Source organism: Cyprinus carpio, chromosome A5 (assembly GCF_018340385.1).
Source record: "Cyprinus carpio isolate SPL01 chromosome A5, ASM1834038v1, whole genome shotgun sequence".
NCBI classification, from domain to species: domain Eukaryota; kingdom Metazoa; phylum Chordata; class Actinopteri; order Cypriniformes; family Cyprinidae; genus Cyprinus; species Cyprinus carpio.
The window spans coordinates 27654177-27675373 of NC_056576.1; the positions used below are offsets into that span (position 1 = coordinate 27654177).

Consider the following 21197-nt stretch of genomic DNA (forward strand, 5'->3'; position numbering starts at 1 on the left):
AACTTGTTTTCCTTCCCCATTTTTCTGAGAAAAGTCTATTTCAAAGAACTTCACTTTATTGCATATATTTACATATATTTGAACATTGCTATACATTGATATATTTTGAAATGTACAATTTCTTAAAAACACAATGAATGACCGATTAAATCAAAAATAAAGTCAGGTGTGATGGCATGGCACAGCACTGGACTTTTAAGGCATTCCTTGCATGTATAAAACCTCCAGAGGAATATGAAAAACAATAAATGTATACACAGTACACAAAATCAGATGTCAAGATCCCTTTGCACCAAAAGTCAAGAATGGGGAAAGTTACAAAGTCAAGTGAAATCAGTGGAAAGATCAAATCAAATAAGAGAGATGTATGCTGTAATGCACAATATGCAGTACTGATAGTTAATCTACCATGTGCACTTAAATAAAAACTGTTATAAACCTTATACATGTAGAATTTTAAACTCCTAATTTGTTTATTATAAACAACTCTATGATGAAACCATGGAATAAAAGCTGAATACCTAGTATATAAACCATAAATTGTATAATATACCTGTAATTGTGTTTGGACAGGATTTAAAAATTAAATAAATCACCATAAAGTAAACACAAAACCTTTTTCATTTGGAAAGCCAGCTTGTGCATGTGCAAGTTCCATATACAATAATGTGTGAAAAGCCAATGACCGCCAGGAAGACTGATCAAGGACAATGCAACTCAACTGGAACACACTTCTCTTTTAAACTATAGCATTTGTATCTGAAGTCATCAATTGTCAGCTCAGTGTTGCAATTAGGCTACTATAAAGCATTTCCCTTTTTAAACGTAGTTGCCAAATGTGCTAATGATTCTTAAATACAACAGATGAAGAATGCCCATTTAACAAGCCCTTTATGTTGTTGTGTTACAAAATCGAACACTCAAACCAACATTTCAGCAACTTCATCGTGAAAAACTAGTATGAATTTATAATGACCGCATCAGTATGTTAAATAATAAATATGATTTGAAGATTATTTCAATTTCAACTTTCATTACAATGGAAAATAAGTAAATTATGTAAAAGTCAGTGCTTAGATAGAAGGGGTGAGTTTCTCTCGCTGGCCCGGGCCGAGGGTTTGGTCTCATGTCTGTGCTGCGGACTGCTGCGAAGATTGTCATCCATCTGTGACAAAAACATACATGACCATAAAACCCACAAGACAAGTGTTCATTCCAAAAAATGTGTAAGAAGAGCTTATGAGATACACTGCATAGCCAAAAGCATGTGGACACCCCCCTCGTGTGTCTGTTTCAGCACAGGTTCATAAAATCAAGCATACAACCAGGCATACACTGTAAAAAAATTTTTTTTAAAAATCCTTGAAATTTTATGATTAAAATGGAAGAACTTTTTTTTTTCTTGCAATTCTGACTCTTCTAAAAATGTCAATTCTGAAAAGTCACAACTGTGAGCTAAAAAGTTGCTTTTTTATTTTTTTATTTTGTTGAAACATAAAAATTCACAGTTTGGGATAACTATCCATCTTGCAATATCACACTTTGAATTTATGTCTCACAGCTGAGACTTTTCTCTCAGAAATATGAGATATTTGAGACACTTTTTATTAAATATTTTCAGCACAATGCTGCATGACTATTCTTTTCCAACATGAAATGCCCCTAGAAAAAAGAAAAAATCGAGTAAATAAACAGTTTATTAAGTCTGGCTGGACTCTTTCTTGACTGGCCCAGACCTGAACCCCATTGAATTGGGAAATTGACTGTGAGCCAGAACCTATCACTCAATATGAGTGTCTGACCTCAGTGACGCTGAATAGGAACAAATACTTGTTTCAATACATAGTGAAAAAACAGTGTCCACATACATTTAACCATGTAACTGCAATTTCTAGTGACATTAAATTCAGATGTGAATCAGCAGATCTTGCCAAGACCTTTTCAATAAGGTTGGACTCTTTGTTAACAAGCTGTGTCAGTTTCTGGAGGTTTGCATCGACAGGATCATGGGGAGCCGTCAGAGAGCCTAGCAAGAAGGCAGAGATAAAGAAAAGAAAAGACGACAGGACACTGATTCTGAAGAAAAGCAGACTTTTTTACGCACATGGGAGAAAGGTTAGTGCAGATACAGAGTGCAGCCAAAGAGACAGAGCAAATCACTTAAAATAGCCGCGAGGCACAAGACAATGCTGTTATTAAACTGTCTTTTAGCATTTTCTATGAGCCAGACGTCTGGGGACGAAGGCAATGGAAAGGTAATTAATCATGAATGTCTGGTTAAATGATTTAGTTCTATATAATTCAACAGCAAACAAATGTAGGTTGAGATAAACTAATAAAAAGACGAAAGAGAGCAGAACAGGACCAATACTATGTTTTTTGTGGTTTTATTAATATAGTACTAGACAGGCTGTGACAGAGGTCTTATTACTTACAGTCCATTCTCTTCTCAGCAGAGGCGTCTGTAAAGTAGTTTTTAAGGATGGTGTTGCAGAACTGGCAGAGGTTATCAAGTTGGTTCAGGTGCTTCTGAAGCTGCCCACTGGGAAGAGGGGCTTTAATAAGAGGGGCGATATGGCCAAAAACAAAGGCGTCCAGGCTTGTAGGCCTGACAGATAGAAAACATGGTGAACTTTAGGCTGATACACAAAGATGATTACATTTAAAGGGATAGTTCACCAAAAAATAAATTCTGTCATCATTTTTCCATACTATGGAAGTCAATGGCTACCGTCAACTGTTATGTTACTAACATCATCTTTTGTGTCAACACATAATCAACTATAATTTGTTTGGATCAACCATAATTGATAAATCTTTAAGAATTTTTCATAATTTAAGATTTTTTTTTTTTTTTTTTGTGAACTATCCCTTTAACTCAATTATACACTATCGTTTAAAATTTTGGAGTTGGTAAAATTTGTTCAATGCAAAAAAAAAAAAAAAACAATACATATTGTGAAATAGGATGAGAATTTAAAATAATTAAAAAAAAAAATAAACCTACGATACAAACAACAAATTATCATCACCAAATAATATTTGAATATATTTTAAAATATAGTTTATTCCTGTGATTGCAACTATAAATTTTCAGCAGCAACACTGAGTAAATAACATTTTTAAATATATTAAAACAGAAAACAGTTATTTTAAAGAATGTTGGGAACAAGAAAAAAAAAAACAATAAAGAAAGACATTTTTTTAAATATCTTTTTTCATGTTCCACAAAAGCAAAAAGAAAGTCATACAGGTTTGGAATGGCATGAAGGTGAGTAAATGACAACAGACTTTCATTTTTTGGGAAAACTATCAAAGAACTGATAAATATTTTGGGATAAAAGAATTCAAAAACTCACGTGTCTCCAAAGAAGAAGTGGAAGTTCCCAAGTCTGTGGGAAAGCAAATTCAGGCACTCTTTGGCTTCACTGTAGATCTAAAAGAAATTCTATTACTAAACATACAATTGTATATTCATTATTATGAGTTATGGCATAACTACATTAGCACATTTGCTGTGGGACATATTTCATGATCCTCTGGTTTCTACACTCCACCTCCACCATGAGGACAGACAATTTTCCATTTCACCATGGCATTGAAAAAGAATAGATGAATTCAATGCAATGCATGAAGTATAATGTCCCAGTAACTGACGTAAATCGTACATGAATATGGATCTGTTTTCTCATACCTTTCCCTCTACTTCTGTGATGTTCAGCAATGGCGACTCTGCTTTGGTCAGTAAGATGCGGGACAGTGCCAAGCTGGCCTGTCGACCCGGCACAAAGAAGTTGAGGGGGAACGGGGAATGTGACGTAAACCAGGGTCGGGTCAGGTTAACATAGTTCTCAGCATCCACCCAGAATGTGTGCAGCTACAAATTAACAGCACAGATCTCCACTTAATTCATAACATCATCATTATGAGGATCAGATATGACTCAAATCATTAAGTGAATTGCAGATGGACCCACCAGTGCTGGCCGCAGCTTTTCCTCCAGGAGGGCGATATAAGCCATTGTATCTGCACCTTGCTTAGCCGTCAACTCATAGTCGGCATTGAATCTCTGTGTGGATTGAGCAACACATGTTTTATTGACACTTTAATATACAATCCAGGAAGCATAATCACCCTTTCTCAAGTGCATCATACTTCGTACCCTCACATTAATATCAAAAGTCGGCTCTCCAATCTTACCACTGTTAGACTGTAATAATTGACCAAAGTATTTATTTACTATTTTATTATTTATCATTAATTGTTGTATTTTTTTTTTTTTTGTACTGCTGGACTTTATCATCATCAATTACTATTTATCATTTAATGTTGTATTTGTAGCTTTATTAAATGATTTTGAATGATGTAACAAACATACCATGCAAAGTATTATTATGAAAGGTAATTTTCTCATTATTTGTTTTCCTCTTTTTGCCTTTTTCTGTTTTTGGTAATTGTTATGGAGGAGAAAGCAGTTCATTTTCATATTTCACACTTGTATGTACAATGGGTATAGAAAACAAACACCACCTTTAAAATAATTACGTTCTGTTGCTTTGCAGTCTGAAATGAAGAAGGACCCAGTTTTTGTTTTATCCAGCTGTATTTACTCAGTGCAACTTATAACATCCAAGTGAAAGATGTAACACCAGCATGTAAGAATCACTGAACAGGAAAATGAATCAACCCCTCCTAAAAATGACTTGTAAACTCAATCAGGTGTCGCTAATCACCTTCTCAATGGCACACAAACTTTCAACTGTGATGAGCTGTGGTCATTTTGATTAGCTCAGCATGAAAAGAGCATTTCAGGCCCTGCTAGTACAACTGAAGCAAACAATCAACTATGGGTGGCAACTGTCAAAAGATTTTATTAAAGATTTAGTCAAAGGCTTTATCAATGTCTTGAAGCACAGTGAAGTCTATTATTAAGAAGTGGAAGGTATTTGGTACAGCACAGACCCTCCCTGGATCAGGACGTCACTCCAAACTGGATGAAAGAGCCAGGAGGAAACTGCTCAGAGAGGCAACCAAGAGACCTACAGCAACTCTGAAGCAGTTGCAGGAATTTATGACAAAGAGTGGTCATTGTGTGCATGTGACAACAACATCACAAGTTCTCCACAAATGTGGCTTGTATGGGAGGGTTGCAAGAAAAAAGCCGCCACTCAAGAAAGGCCACATCCAGTCACGACTGAGCTTTGCCAAAACACACTTGAAGAGTCAGAGGCAGATGAGACTAAAGTTGAATTATTTGGCCTCAACACCAAACGATATGTCTGACGGAAATCCAATACAGCTCACCATCCAAATAACAGTATTCCTCCAGTAAAGAATGGAGGTGGTAATATCCTGTTCTTGGGCTGTTTCTTTGCAGCAGGGACTGGAGCACTTGTCAGGATAGAAGGAAAAAAAGGATGGGATAGTTATGGATGGATGGATAGTTGTGAATGGGAAGAAGGTTTACCTTCCAACATGACAATGACCCAAAGCACACAGCAAAACTGAACACACAATAAACGAATGAAAATCTGTGGAATGACTTGAAGACGGCAGTCTACAAACACTGACCATCAAATTGAACTGAAAGTTCTGCAAAGAAGAGTGGGCAAATATTACAAAGTCTAGATTTGAAAAGTTAGTAGAAACGTATCCCAACAGACTAAAGGCTGTAATTAAAGCAAAAGGTGTTTCAACAAGATACTGACACAAGGGGGTGATCCTTTTTCCAACTCTGTGATTCTGGTTTTTATTTTTTTCTGACATGTTGGTGTCATCTTTGACTTGGTTGCACTGAGTAAATATAGCTGGATATACAGCTTCATTTCAGCCTGCAAAGCAACAAAATGTGATTATTTTAAAATGAGTGATTATTTTCTATACCCACTGTATATTCCCAATAAATATATTTATATAAAAACATTAGGCTGCTGGAAAACTAGATGTGAAAATTCCATGATTAAATATTTTTAATAATACATTATAGATAATAATCTCTAACTAATCCCATTTTTAAAAAAATCACTTTTTAATGTTAATGTCTGAATTTATTTGGTAAAATCATGTAATAAGTAGGATAAGATACATTCAGCTGGTCAAAATAAACCACTCGGGTCCTGGTTTCATCAGAATTCTTCTGATGTGATAATCACGGACAAACTGCAAAGTACCCCCACTTACTTTACACACACACACACACAAAAAGAGGACATTGGTAAACAGATATGAATTTCTACCTGCTTTCGTAGGAAGTTTAGAATTTGTGCTGGTTCTGTGACCGTGGATCCCTCATAGTGTAGCTGTGGCACAGATGCTGTGGAGGGAGAAACATGACAGCTGCAGCTTAACCATCAAAGAGCTGGTCCATATACAAACCCCTCTCATGCACTTCAGCAATGTTTGCCATTCACAATGTTCCATTTGGAAAATGACACGGATGCTTGTGGCTACATCCCAGACTTTCACGACATTTAACATGCTCTTACATCAATACTTTTAAAAACAATCCTTTCTAACCTGTTATAGTCCTCCATGTCCAGTCAATAGACTTTACTGCAAGCTTTGCACCTGAAAATTTCGCATATGCCTATAGGAGAACATTAAAAACATATGAAGGTGAACAGATGATTGATTAAGGGTAAAGTAAACATTAATAATCATCACTAAAGCGCTACACTGTAACTAGGACTTTTATTATGCATGTTTGTAAAAGGTAATCAGAACGCATGTTTTCATGCAGCTGCAAAAATAAAACAAAAAGCTACACTCCTTTACAAAACACACGCACGTGTGTACGATCTATAATCTAAAAGTGAAAAGCGTTTAAAACAACCCATACCCTTAAGATCCTATCAGCATTATTCATCTGACCTTCAAGAAATAAAGCCCGGAGCAGTGCGACACATATCAGCTTACATTTATCATCCAGACAAACCAATGCAATGCAATTCAGTCGAGCTGCTTTTGCATGACAGCTACGGTAACAGGAAGCATCAGCTGACAACTGAACTGGCGCATATATAGTGTACAGAGACTTTTATTTATCAAAGTGACTCTGAACACTGCTATCCGGATCCCAGGACACGTCTCTCCAAAACTGCAACGACGTTGTTGATTAATTATTACATTGTGAATATGCATGCAATTTAAGCGTTAATATAACGCGTGTAGTTACCAGCACGATGAGGGAGTCTGAGTGCACGGATGGCAGATCCCAGTCGCCTCCCCAGCAGAGCAGCTCCATGGGTTCCGCCATGTTTGTGTGCATGCAGCAGCAGCCCAGTGCGCAGCGCCAGGAGAGAACTTTCACCCACAGCAAATTTTTGTTGAAATACATAAATGGAGGCAAGAAACCGAGAAAGTCGGGGTTGGCTTCCTTACAAAATAAATAATTAAATAAATTATAACATACAAATATTACAAATCAATTAAATAAAAATAAATAAATGTTACTTTTTATTTAATTAAAAATTACATCAATCAAGAAATGTTTGTTTTAAATTATGCAAAAAAAAAAAAAAAAAAAAAAAATAGGTGCATTTGACAAGCTAACTAGAGACAGTGAGTTATTTTTTATTTTTTTATGATGATGAAATCAAGTATGATGATGAAATCAAGTTGGCCATCATAAAAATTTTGTCAGTGTTAGTGGACAAATTAAACAATCAAAAGTATAACCAGCAACTATGTTCCAAACACTAGCTTGACCATTGGTGTGAGCTTGTTGTTGTTTTGTTTTGTTTTGTTTTTTACAAAAATTAATTAAATCTGTTTTCAGCTTTATTTGAGAGTCTGCAGGATACAATATACAGGCATCTGAAGAGTTAATGCGGTTCATTCATATGAAGCTGAGGGTTTAATTGATTTTCCATAACTCATCTGTTGTAACACTCAAACTGGCAAGGACTCACTCAGCAGGGTTACTCCAGATCATTCCTGTAAATGTGTTGTTTCTGTCTTTCTTTTATTTGGCAGATTGTTTGGATAATGCAGTCGGATTGTTAAACCATGATTATTTCTGTGTAAAAAAATCCTCATTTGCAACTTTTAAGTAAAGTTTAAATTAAAATTATAAATGTAAAAAAAAGAACAAAATAATTCAATTTAGGTTTGCTTTCAAATTAATTAGTTTAATTAGATTATTTAAAACAGAATATTCATTGCAGCCTTTAACCAGCTGGCACAGGTTCTGACCAAAAACTAAAGCAGATCCTCCCATCATTCACCATCATTAACAAAGAGCTCTTTTAGAAAGTTTTGATCTGACCTGCTCACAGCAATATGCAGCTGGTAAAAGCACAGAAGCATTCTGGAGGAGGTGCTTGGTCACACCTTATATAGAGAGAGACATCTGAAAAGCGTAAATCACTTGAGCACCAGTCTGGTTCTTGTTCATCTGCAGGGCTACAGGGAACAGACAGTTCTGTTCTGACAGCTACTGATCAAGACCGAATCAGGGGTCGGCGCAGAAACTATTTTACCAGGAATAAGGGTGGAGCACTTTAACTGGATTTGTGACATAAATAAATCTACAATGAGTGCTTGGGCAAGAATCCTATTCAGTTTACAGTTAATTTTACAACTATTTGATACAGTGAAAACTCAAGGAATTGGTAAGTACTTAAACCTTGTAATATATTTTAAAAAGTAATATTTAAGTTTTTTTTTTTTTTTTGTATGTTAAGATTCTTGCATTTTTTATTATTTGCATTATTTAAATATATTTACAAAGCTGTTTATGAAAAAGAGTGTACATGCATTTTTTTTTTACAGTTAAAATGTGAAATAAAAGAAAACCCATCCTATTTCTGCTAAAATATAATATCAATATTATTAGCACAAATGAACTTGTTTTCTTGTGTTAGACAGGTCATTTATCACTTCATAAATGTCTTAAATTATCTGGAAATCCCCCAGCATGCAGTGAGATTAACAACCATTAGCTGAGGACAAATCTGACAATGACCTCACTGGTTGCTTTTTATAATGTGAATAATAATGTTAAAAATTTCACAATTTTATAATGTATTACACAAATGCACCAAAAACCATCAGTACCCAAATTTTGCAGTTTATGATCTTCTGGTGTCACCGAATTGCTTACCTGACCTTCTGCAAGGAGGAATAAAGGCTAAGAACATGGACAATGTTTTTATCCTTGCAAGCCTGCAGCTGCAGAACAAAGCTCCGACACGTGTCTTCCGCATCTTCAATGCTTTAGACAACACAGATTATTTTGATTTCACCGTTCAGGGCAAACTCAACAAAGGTTTGTCTGATCATAGCTCATTAATGTGCTTTACGTTCAATGGCTCAACAGATACTTGATATGTACACTAAATACTTTTTCTGTTCACAGTCATTTTGAAATATCTAAAAAGCAACGGTAAGGTTGGAACCACCAATTTCGGTAAAGTGCCACTGACAGATGGTCAACAGCACCACATACTGCTCCACTTCAGCGGGCTGCAGCAGGGCACCCCCACCACGGCCCTCTATGTGGACTGCAGGCTGGTGGAGAGAGTGCAGGACGTCCCGCTAGCCTTCAAATCACTGCCGCAGGGCCCAAAACAGGTTACACTTAAGACCCTGCCAACCTCATCCCAGGTAAATCTAGGAGGCTGAACACAGCTGCTCTGGTTGTCAGAAATTCACTATTAAAAATACTACAGGTTTTATAAGATACGTGTATATTTTACAGCTTAGAAGCATATACAGGTCCTTCTCAAAAAATTAGCATATTGTGAAAAAGTTCATTATTTTCCATAATGTAATGATAAAAATTAAACTTTCATATATTTTAGGTTCATTGCACACCAACTGAAATATTTCAGGTCTTTTATTGTTTTAATACTGATGATTTTGGCATACAGCTCATGAAAACCCAAAATTCCTATCTCAAAAAATTACCATATTTCATCCGACCAATAAAAGAAAAGTGTTTTTAATACAAAAAAAAGTCAACCTTCAAATAATTATGTTCAGTTATGCACTCAATACTTGGTCGGGAATCCTTTTGCAGAAATGACTGCTTCAATGCGGCGTGGCATGGAGGCAATCAGCCTGTGGCACTGCTGAGGTGTTATGGAGGTCCAGGATGCTTCGATAGCGGCCTTAAGCTCATCCAGAGTGTTGGGTCTTGCGTCTCTCAACTTTCTCTTCACAATATCCCACAGATTCTCTATGGGGTTCAGGACATGAGAGTTGGCAGGCCAATTGAGCACAGTAATACCATGGTCAGTAAACCATTTACCAGTGGTTTTTGGCACTGTGAGCAGGTGCCAGGTCGTGCTGAAAAACGAAATCTTCATCTCCATAAAGCTTTTCAGCAGATGGAAGCATGAAGTGCTCCAAAATCTCCTGATAGCTAGCTGTATTGACCCTGCCCTAGATAAAACACAGTGGACCAACACCAGCAGCTGACATGGCACCCCCAGACCATCACTGACTGTGGGTACTTGACACTGGACTTCAGGCATTTTGGCATTTCCTTCTCCCCAGTCTTCCTCCAGACTCTGGCACCTTGATTTCCGAATGACATGCAAAATTTTGCTTTCATCCGAAAAAAGTACTTTGGACCACTGAGCAACAGTCCAGTGCTGCTTCTCTGTAGCCCAGGTCAGACGCTTCTGCCGCTGTTTCTGGTTCAAAAGCACACGCCTGTGCACAGTGGCTCTGGATGTTTCTACTCCAGACTCAGTCCACTGCTTCCGCAGGTCCCCCAAGGTCTGGAATCGGTCCTTCTCCACAATCTTCCTCAGGGTCCGGTCACCTCTTCTCGTTGTGCAGCGTTTTTTGCCACACTTTTTCCTTCCCACAGACTTCCCACTGAGGTGCCTTGATACAGCACTCTGGGAACAGCCTATTCGTTCAGTAATTTCTTTCTGTGTCTTACCCTCTCGCTTGAGGGTGTCAATGATGGCCTTCTGGACAGCAGTCAGGTCGGCAGTCTTACCCATGATTGCGGTTTTGAGTAATGAACCAGGCTGGGAGTTTTTAAAAGCCTCAGGAATCCTTTTGCAGGTGTTTAGAGTTAATTAGTTGATTCAGATGATTAGGTTAATAGCTCGTTTAGAGAACCTTTTTCATGATATGCTAATTTTTTGAGATAGGAATTTTGGGTTTTCATGAGCTGTATGCCAAAATCATCAGTATTAAAACAATAAAAAGACCTGAAATATTTCAGTTGGTGTGCAATGAATCTAAAATATATGAAAGTTTAATTTTTATCATTACATTATGGAAAATAATGAACTTTTTCACAATATGCTAATTTTTTGAGAAGGACCTGTATTTCATTAAGTGATATAATGTTAATATACTGAATACCAAAATCTGCCTTTTTACCTTAAAATGTACTGATAAGCACCCTAATATACAAGTGGCACAATAAAAAGCCACATGATGAATCATAGTTCATTGCAAGTGGTTTGTCCATAAATCACGGCCAATACTTGTGTGTGTGTGTGTGTGTGTGTGTGTGTGTGTGTGTGTGTACATATATATTTATCACCATATGTATTTAATAATGCAATAAACATTCACTAAATAACAGAAAATGTTACACAAAACATCCTAATGTACATCACTGATAACAGTTTTAACAGTGTTTTTCTGTAAAATTACTAACATTTTGAACAGGGTGTGAATATGTACCTGTGTTACAGGATAAGCTGTCAGACCTCAGACTTGTGCTTGATGAGTCTATTGAAAATGTGGTAGAGCTTCAGGACTGCAGTGATTTAGAGCAGAGCGAACAGATGGAAACACTGCAACTATTAGGTGAGGCTGTTTTTTCTCTGTTGTCTGTGTATTATTCAGCTATAGTCTTGTTAATGATTGGTTATTTGTTTTCTTCTAGTACAGAAAATATCATTATGTTAAATTTCTGCAGGAACAACTTCAAAAATGGAAACTGGCCCGGTGTTTGAGCTCATGCGAATGATCCAAGAGTTGAAACAGAAGGTTGATCAGCAGGTAACTTGAAATTGAGTGGGAAAACAGCTCCTTAAAGGGATAGTTCACCCAAAAAGTACAGTTCTTTTGAGTTCTTCTGAGTTCAGGAACAAATCATTATGTTCACTAAATCAGTTAATCCAGATGACAGAATCAGTCTGAATGATTATCAACTTAAACATCAATATGGTCCTCACACAGAGCTAAAGAAGACTATGTGTACTTTTATGAGTTTTTACTTTTTTTAAGCATCAGAAAATTTATTAAAAATGTAAGTCATTCCGGTTTTTAACAATGTAATGAGTGTAAATAAATTATTTTTTGGTGAACTATCCCTATAGTTTCTTGAGAACTCCAGCATAATAACAGTCTGTTTTCATAATAGAGCAAAGAAACCGCTGACCTGAGAAAGACTATCATGGAGTGTGTTCAATGCACTGGTAAGACTTTAGTTAAAAAGTTACGAAACAGCTATAATGAGAAAACATTTAGCAGTTTTTGTAAAAATCATGTCTGTGCTCAGTCGAGTAGAAGTCAATTAGTAGAAGTTTATAATGAGGACACTGAAGGCGTCAGACAGGTGAAGTCAAGTGTTCTTTTAACATTTGAATGCATTAGGACGGGAGAAGCCAGGACTACAGGAAAAAAGGCAATCCAAGTGCGGGCCAGGGGTCTGTTTTAAGCTGGACATGTGTATCGAAACAGCTGAAGGAGTGGAATGTGCACCTTGTCCTGAGGGCTACACTGGAGATGGAATCCAATGTGAAGACATAGATGAGGTTAGACTTTACAATGCTGATTTATTTTTATTTTATTTTTCATCTTAATGCTATACACCCAAACATTAGCTAGAATATAAACAACCTAAACAAATATTTTATTATGCTAAGTTCATTATTATACATTTGCTATTGTTTAAGACTTTCTGTGGTTCCCCCCATTACTAACTGCAGAATTGCTATAATTCCGACTGTTTATCACATGTGACACTGTGTTCTACTTAACTGATGAATAATAAAACTCAGTTAGGAACATATAATGATTTATTAATGTATCATCATGTTTCAGTAGGGGGTTTGTTAGTTTGTTAAACCATTACAAAAGTTCTAATGGAATTTTCCTGTGGTTTTTATAGAACTTATTTTCACAGATCGCTGTGTAGTTGTTTGACTTAATCATCAATACAGATCATTGTTTGCTGAACATCATAAATCCAGCTAACCTTATAACCTGTTAATTTTAGTGCCAGTTCAACCCATGTTTCTCTGGTGTACGGTGTGTTAACACTGCGCCAGGGTTCAGATGTGAGAAGTGTCCACGAGGCTTCACAGGCCCAGAGATCCAGGGTGTGGGCGTTCACTATGCTCAGACAAACAAACAAGTATGTATTTGGGACAATACTTGACAAAATGTAATTAAATTACATTAAATTAAATACAATTAACCAGTATGTGCAAATATTATGTGTGTGTGTGTGTGTGTGTGTGTGTGTGTGTGTCTATTTAAAAGTTTGGAGTCGGGAAGATTTCTTTTTAACAAAATTGATACTTTTATTCACCAAGGATGCATTAAATTGAACAAAAGTGACAGAAGATTTCTGTCTCCAATAAATGCTGTTCTTTTGAACTTTATATTCATCAAAGAAAAAAAACTCACAGTTTTCAAGAAAATATTAAGCAGCATAACATGTTTTCAACATGATAACAATAAGAAATGTTTCTTGAAATCAGCATATTAGAATCATTTCTGAAGGATCATGTGAAACTCAAAGCTGGAATAAATACTGCTGGTAATCAAATAAATAAATGATGCATTGGTGAGCATAAGAGACTTCTTTCAGAAACACGAAAAAATCTTACCGACCCCAAACATTTGAATGGTGGTATATATATAAATTAGGGCTGTCAAATGATTAATCACGATTAATCACATCCAAAATAAAAAGTTTTGTTTACATAATATATGTATGTGTACAGGGTATATTTATTATGTATATATAAATACACACACATAAATTATATATTTAGAAAATATTTACATGTATATACATTTATATATTTATATTCTTATATTTTTATATTATATATAAATATATTTAATATATAAACATAACATATTCTTCTTAAATATATACATGCATGTGTGTGTATTTATATATACATAATAAATATACACAGTATACACACATATATTATGTTAACAAAACTTTTATTTTGGACGTGATTAATCGTGATTAATCATTTGACAGCCCTAATATAAATATATTTGGATCCCCTTATTTAATATTATGAGAGAACATATTATGTAATAAGACATTTTGAAGCACTCTCTTATGTCTGGATTAGTATTGTTTGTGATTTTAGTATAAAAAAACATCATAAACACCATATTTACCATATCTATAATAATATTAATGATATCCATTTTCCCTTTTTATCAGATGTGTAATGATATTGATGAGTGCCAGGTGGATAATGGTGGCTGCACACCCAATTCATACTGCCATAACACAGTGGTAAGATTACAACTATCCTAGATTACCCATTATACTAATATGGCCAGCGGAAGGTACAGTAAATGTAGTTTATATGTGAAATTAGCTTTCTTTGCTTTCTTGTAGGGTGCGTTTCACTGTGGGATCTGCAAGACTGGATTCAGGGGTGACCAGAATAGCGGCTGCAGAAGTACTGGCCTGGATCCTGCTCCTCTAACTGGCAGGCTGTGTGGGAACGGCCAGCCAAATCCATGTGACGTCAACGCAGAGTGTGTTGTGGAGAGAGATGGGAGCATCAGTTGTCTGGTGAGACGTCAAGCATTCACACAGATGTTTTGTTTACTACTGTTGTTTTGCTCGTGCATTTCAAGAAAACATAAAGGATATTATGTCACAGTTTGTGCTGGTGATCCCATGCTATGCCATGCTTTTGAGCCAGGACGCAACTTTCACAGCTGATATCTTTCAATATCTTGTTGCTTTTAGTGCAAAGTTGGCTGGGCAGGAAACGGCTATGTCTGTGGAAAGGACACAGACATTGATGCTTATCCAGATATCAAACTTCAGTGCAGAGATGGAACCTGCAAGAAGGTGATATTCATGTTATTTTTGTTAGAAGTTAATGCATTAGATATCATGAACTGACTGTGAACAACAATTTCTTGGTTCATTTACAAATATACACTACTACACAAAAGTTTGCCGTCAGTAATATTTTTTTTTTTATTTGATCGAAATACAGTCAAAACTAATATAAAATATTAGAATTTAAATAACAGTTTTCTATTTTATTTTAAAATGTACTTTATTCGTGTAATGCCAAAGCTGAATTTTAAGCATCATTACTCCAGTCTTAAAAATCACACTAACATACAGAAATCATTCTAAAAAACTTATTTTAATCACAATAAACATTTCTTCTTATTATAATCAATGTTGAAAACAGTTGTGCAGTTTAATATTTTTGTGGAAATATCAAAATAACTTTTAATTTGAGAGAGAAATATTTGTAAGATTGTAAATGTCTTTACAATTCACTTCTGATCACTTTAATGCATTCATGCCAAATAAATAATGAATTTCTTTCCAAAAAATAAAAATTTAAAAAATAATTATTATTGACCCCAAACCTTTTAATAGTAATTTTTATTTATATAATTAACAACATTTGCACAACTTGGAATTATTACTCTTTTTAAATAAATAGTACATGTAAAACAACATTAATCAAGATTAAGTAATACTTAAAATATTGTTTTTGTATTGTATTATTAAAGTAATGTTAACAAACCAAACCATATATTATAGTGTTACCGGTTTATCTTACTTATCCTGATTTTCAGGATAACTGCATGTTTGTTCCAAACTCGGGCCAAGAAGACGCAGACAGAGATGGGAAGGGAGATGCCTGTGATGAAGATGCAGACAGCGATGGCATCTTCAATGATCAGGTACAGATTAATCATCATTAGATCATTATTTCCTTAAACTGAAATGCTCCCTTCAATGTCAGTGCTTGCATGACTGTATTCCTACAGGACAACTGCTGGTTGGTTCCTAACATAGACCAGAAGAACAGTGATAAAGATCTCCATGGTGATGCTTGTGATAATTGCATAGACGTGGAGAACCAGGACCAGCGGGACACAGACAAGGACGGACTGGGAGATGCCTGTGATGATGACATAGATGGGGATGGTATTTTAATTCAGGTCTTATTTTGTCAAAAATCAGCTCTCCACACATTTTGCTCACATTTTTCTATCTCTGCTCCATCTACCATTCAGCTGCTGTGTATTTAATTTAGTCGCAGAAATGGGATGTTACGTTTTAAATATCCTTTTCCCCCTTCGGGCCTGTTTTTAATTGGGATTTTCCTGCACTTAGGTCATTTTTATGAGGAAAAACAGAAGCTTCTGTGTTTTTAAAGCTCAAATTAAAGCGCACTTTAGCTTGCACGGTCATGTAAAGCTGAAGTGACCTGTACGGATATAAACAGTGTCTACGGCACCACACTGATCATTTCTTTCAAATGGACAATTATTTGTTCCAGTCTGAAAAGTGTCAAATCGAGTCCAGGCAACGCTTGACATTTACGTGCTGTTCATCAAGGCAGAAATCCAGACACTTGACTCGATACTTTAGAGCTTTTTCATGTCTCCTTTAAGCAACCACATTTCCACCAAGAACGGGAGCCAAGAGCTGCTGATGCATGGAAACTATTCCACAGAAGGCTTTCTGAAACACTGCCACCTTGTGACATAACCCAACAAACCGCACACAAAGACATCACTGTATACTCTATAACACCGCAGTGCATTTCTCCTGATGGGGTTTGCTCCATTCAGTGACATTTTAGACAATACACCTCTGTATGATACTGTCCTTTATTTCACTGGTGCTGCTTTATTTTTTATACCCTGGCTCATGCTCTGTTGATGAATCACTGAATGCATCCATGTACATTCTTTACTTCTGATAGGTTTGAAGAACATCCTGGATAACTGTCAGAGAGTTCCCAACCCTGACCAGAAGGACAAAGATAATGACGGTGTTGGTGATGAATGTGACAGCTGCCCTGAGGTGCCAAACCCCAACCAGGTGCCACACGACTTTATTACTGCCTGTTTCTGAGTTCTATTCTATTCTATTCTATTCTATTCTATTCTTGATTAATCCAAACTATTATATCAACAATATTTTAATTGGTTATTTATTGATCGCTATTGGATATTTATTTGTGTATGCAAGTTTCTCCCTATTCTTAGGTTTCAGATTACTTGTCGTGTTATCTAGTTTCTTCTAATTTAAATGGATAGTTTTCTAGTGCTAGACTTTAGTTTTTTTGAAAACTGATTCTTACCTTTATTTTAGGGAGTCCAATTATTTAGACATTTTATCAACTGTTCATCTTAAAATTAGTTTCAAAAAGGGTTATTATAGTTAACTAAAACCACAAAATAGAGCAATGATTATTGCATTGTTAACTGAAATAAAATGTCAGCTATGTTCATTTAGTTTAACTTGATGTAAAGAAGGTGGAAATAAATAAAAACTATATAGATTTATTTAAATAATAATAATAATAATGACAAAATAATAAACATGACAAAAACAACAAAATTATTAAAACTGAAAAAAAAAAAATATAATTTAAAAATTAATAAAAACAAAAACTATAATAGTTCCTCAATAATAAAAAAAATACTGTTTTATACTGCCTAGCATCACAGCATCGATTTGTATATTTTGTATGTTGACTATCTAATTTTCAATAATAATATTTTAACCTGTCCTCTGATTTCTTTCAATCAGTCTGATGTTGATGATGATCTTGTTGGAGACACTTGTGACACAAACATTGACAGGTAAAGTCTGAATTTTTACCTTTCTCTTTTATGGTCATTATAGAACAAGTTTATAGCTGAGTTCTTTTGTTTCAGTGATGGAGATGGTCATCAGAACACCAAAGACAACTGCCCCACCATCATCAACAGCTCACAGCAGGACACTGATAAGGACGGGCTTGGAGACGAGTGTGATGATGACGATGATAATGATGGCATCTTGGATGATCAAGATAATTGTAGACTGGTGCCAAACCCAGACCAAAAAGATGAAAACAGTGCGCACCACAACATTTTGTCATAAGTTGTTCAATTAATCCAGACTAATGTTTTAGTTTATTTTTTTTTTTAAATGCAAATACAATGACATTTGTGTGTTTTTAAGTGTGACTTAAATGTTTAAATATTGTATCATAATGTGCTTCACAAACCTATAGTGGACTCAGACCACTGATAAAAAGATATCAGCTAAAAGTCTTGTTTGCACTTTTCTTCTTTGTCAGATGATGGGGTGGGTGACGCCTGCACTGGAGACTTTGACAAAGATCACGTGATAGACAGAATCGACACCTGCCCTGAGAACGCAGAGATCACTCTGACCGACTTCAGAGCCTATCAGACCGTGGTTCTGGATCCAGAGGGAGAGGCTCAGATCGACCCCAACTGGGTTGTTCTCAATCAGGGAATGGAGATTGTCCAAACCATGAACAGTGACCCAGGACTAGCTGTTGGTATGTTTATGTGACCCAAATCATCTTGAGTATTTCCATGGTGAAAAGAACAGCTAAACCAGCACCAATCCAGCATAGACCAGCCTGGAAATTCATACTGGTCTTAATAAGTCTTTTAAGAAAAGTTATGTCGTTTTCTCTTAAAGGGTACTTTTCTCTCAACAATTACTGACTCTCACATTATATCAGATTTATATGACTTTCTTTCTTCTGATAAACACAAATGTAGATTTCTGTAAGATAATATGATTAAAGTGGACGGGACCCTCAAAGTTGATGCTTCAAAAACCACACAAAAGAAAAACAATGGTAATCCATTCGACCGCAGTGGATGAATCAATGTCTTCTGAAGTGAATTTATAGTTTAAAAAGGTCAAATATTAGTATTTTTTCACACACACCTGCTTTAGAAGACTGCGGTCGTATGTGTTACTGTCATCTTTTGTTTTACTGTCCACTTGCATTAAATGGACTCTCAGAGGTGTTTCATTCTTCTAAAAATCTTCGTCTTTCATTGAAGAAAGAAAATCAAATACATCTAGAATGGGTTAGTAAATGATGAAAGACTTGTGGAGTATCCCTTTAACTGAATAGTAAACAACCATTTCTGTATTTGTTTTGTTTAAATCATGGTTGAAATATAAACTTTAGTATTTAGTTTTAAATGAAAATCTGGTCAAAACATGACACAATCTTGCCGCCACATACAGGATATACAGCATTCAGTGGGGTGGACTTTGAGGGCACCTTCCATGTGAATACAGTGACCGATGACGACTATGCAGGCTTCATCTTCGGCTACCAGGATTCCTCCAGCTTCTATGTGGTGATGTGGAAGCAGACGGAGCAGACGTACTGGCAGGCGATGCCCTTTAGAGCCGTGGCGGAGCCTGGGATTCAGCTTAAGGTCTCTGCGCTCTTCATCTCTATTACTGGCTGAAAGCTCAGTGTGTGCTTTTATCATTACTGCTGCTCTGCAGAGCCCTCGGCAAATCTAGAAAAGTGGCTTTGGCTAAACTCTGATGTGTGCAAAAACACTTAACCGATGTTAAAGCTGTAGCCAAAGTTATTTTGCATTTCAAGTATGTCACAATTAGATTTGATTATTCGAGTAAAATCATAAACACACAGACATGATTTAATATGTTTGCATTTCTAGGCTGTGAAGTCAAAAACCGGGCCAGGGGAGTCCCTGAGGAATTCACTGTGGCACACTGGAGACACAAACGATCAGGTGCGTTTGCTGTGGAAAGACCCTCGTAATGTGGGCTGGAAGGACAAGGTGTCCTACCGCTGGAATCTGAAGCATAGACCCCAATTGGGATACATCAGGTTAGATGCTGTGAATACTGCCAACTTCAGACTTTACTGGATTTGGATATGAGATACGGTGCACTGAATCAAAACAACATCTTTTTGGCGTTTCTTTGTTTTGGCACAGAGTAAAGTTCTATGAAGGTACCGACTTGGTTGCAGACTCTGGAGTTATTATTGACACTAGTATGAGAGGGGGCCGTCTCGGGGTGTTCTGCTTTTCACAGGAAAACATCATCTGGTCCAACCTGAGATATCGCTGTAATGGTGAGTGCAGTGCTGGAACAATATTAGAAGAACAATGCATTCATATTAATTTCAGTGTGTATCTTCATGTACATTTTTTTTTTTTTTACATTTACAGACACAATTCCTGAAGACTATACAGAACAAGCCCAGCAGTAATGAAACTAAGCTGAGATGAAATGGGAGAGCACTATTAGTGTTAAAACATGATGTGACTGATGTTTTGGGTACTCATATTTCCAATAAATTATGGACCATTTGCAGGCTTTTGCATTCAAGAGAAATACAGGTTTATAGTTATGCTGAATTTACACTTCTGTAATGTTTACTACACAAAAATGCAGTTCAGCCTGAAAGAGCAAAGCCTATGTACTAATATACTAAACTCTCACTAAAGGTTTTAATATTTATAAAGTGCATAAAAACATTTCAGTCGTCAGGATTTGTGCTTGGACTTGCTGGACAGTGTCATAAACCTGTATTCTTAAAGTCATAGTTTACCAAAAAATGAAAATTCATAATTTTCTCACTGTTGTGTTGCTCCAAAAAAAAGTTTGGGGTCAGATTTTTTATTATTTTTTTTTAAATATTAAAAATTAATACTTTTATTCGGTAATGATGCATTAAATTGAGGTGACAGTAAAGACATAAAAAGATTTCTACATCAAATAAATGTTATTTTTAACTTTAGATACATGAAAGAATCCCATAAAAAAATGTTTTCAACATTGATAATAATAAATGTTTCTTGAGCTGAATCAGCTGAAGACTGGAGTAATGGCTGCAGAAAATTCAGCATTCCCATCACAGGAATAAATTACATTTTAAAATGTATTCAAATAGAAAACAGCTAATTCAAATGTTAATACTTCAAAATATTACTGTTTCTAGTATTTTTGATCAAATGAATGCAGTCTTGGTGAGCATAAAATAATTCTTTTTAAAAAAACTTTGAACTTCAAGAAAAAAAAAAAAAAAAAAAAAGGTCCATACAACCTGTCCTGTATATTGTACGTTTTCTGTGAGGCTTTGTTTGAGGAACCGACTGATATTTAACCATCAAGGTTGTCTAAATTAAACCTCTAATTGTACACACAGTTCAGTCTCACA

The 21197-nt window shown here is 35.7% G+C and overlaps 2 protein-coding genes across 5 annotated transcripts; one reads left to right on the forward strand and one right to left on the reverse strand.

Moving 5' to 3' along the window:
• Positions 1–38: 38 nt before the first annotated feature.
• LOC109078840 (metaxin-3-like) lies at positions 39–7327 on the reverse strand. 4 transcript variants are annotated; one of them, XM_042756686.1, is made up of 10 exons: positions 7175–7282; positions 6916–7096; positions 6517–6586; positions 6237–6313; positions 3977–4069; positions 3695–3877; positions 3360–3436; positions 2436–2608; positions 1938–2026; positions 39–1165 (listed from the first exon to the last, which is right to left on the reverse strand). In XM_042756686.1, exons 2-10 carry the CDS (start codon positions 6922–6924, stop codon positions 1067–1069), a joined length of 870 nt encoding a protein of 289 aa, XP_042612620.1. In that variant the 5' UTR covers positions 6925–7096; positions 7175–7282; the 3' UTR covers positions 39–1066. The 4 variants fall into 4 exon arrangements, with proteins under 4 accessions (XP_042612620.1, XP_042612619.1, XP_042612618.1 ...); XM_042756685.1 differs by having other exon boundaries at positions 6839–7096; XM_042756684.1 differs by lacking the exon at positions 6916–7096 and having other exon boundaries at positions 7175–7327.
• A 333-nt stretch (positions 7328–7660) lies between these two features.
• On the forward strand, positions 7661–20514 carry LOC109078821 (thrombospondin-4-B-like). The gene is made up of 21 exons (XM_042756688.1): positions 7661–8612; positions 9071–9268; positions 9359–9606; positions 11667–11781; positions 11894–11976; positions 12341–12395; positions 12574–12734; positions 13199–13336; positions 14396–14470; positions 14576–14755; positions 14936–15040; positions 15793–15900; positions 15988–16147; positions 16932–17050; positions 17765–17817; positions 17893–18074; positions 18300–18527; positions 19238–19434; positions 19687–19859; positions 19969–20108; positions 20206–20514. The coding sequence occupies exons 1-21, from the start codon at positions 8534–8536 to the stop codon at positions 20244–20246; spliced, it is 2838 nt and encodes a 945-aa protein (XP_042612622.1). The 5' UTR covers positions 7661–8533; the 3' UTR covers positions 20247–20514.
• The last annotated feature ends 683 nt before the right edge of the window (positions 20515–21197 follow it).

Coding starts and splice junctions, on each gene's coding strand:
- LOC109078821 (XM_042756688.1), top strand. CDS start 8,534: ATGAGTGCTTGGGCAAGAATCCTATTCAGTTTACAGTTAATTTTACAA. Junction 8,613..9,070: donor AGTGAAAACTCAAGGAATTG/GTAAGTACTTAA, acceptor CAAATTTTGCAG/TTTATGATCTTCTGGTGTCA. Junction 19,435..19,686: donor AGCCTGGGATTCAGCTTAAG/GTCTCTGCGCTC, acceptor TTGCATTTCTAG/GCTGTGAAGTCAAAAACCGG.
- LOC109078840 (XM_042756684.1), bottom strand. CDS start 7,267: ATGCACACAAACATGGCGGAACCCATGGAGCTGCTCTGCTGGGGAGGC. Junction 6,587..7,174: donor CAGACTCCCTCATCGTGCTG/GTAACTACACGC, acceptor GTTCTCCTATAG/GCATATGCGAAATTTTCAGG. Junction 6,314..6,516: donor GACATGGAGGACTATAACAG/GTTAGAAAGGAT, acceptor CTCCCTCCACAG/CATCTGTGCCACAGCTACAC.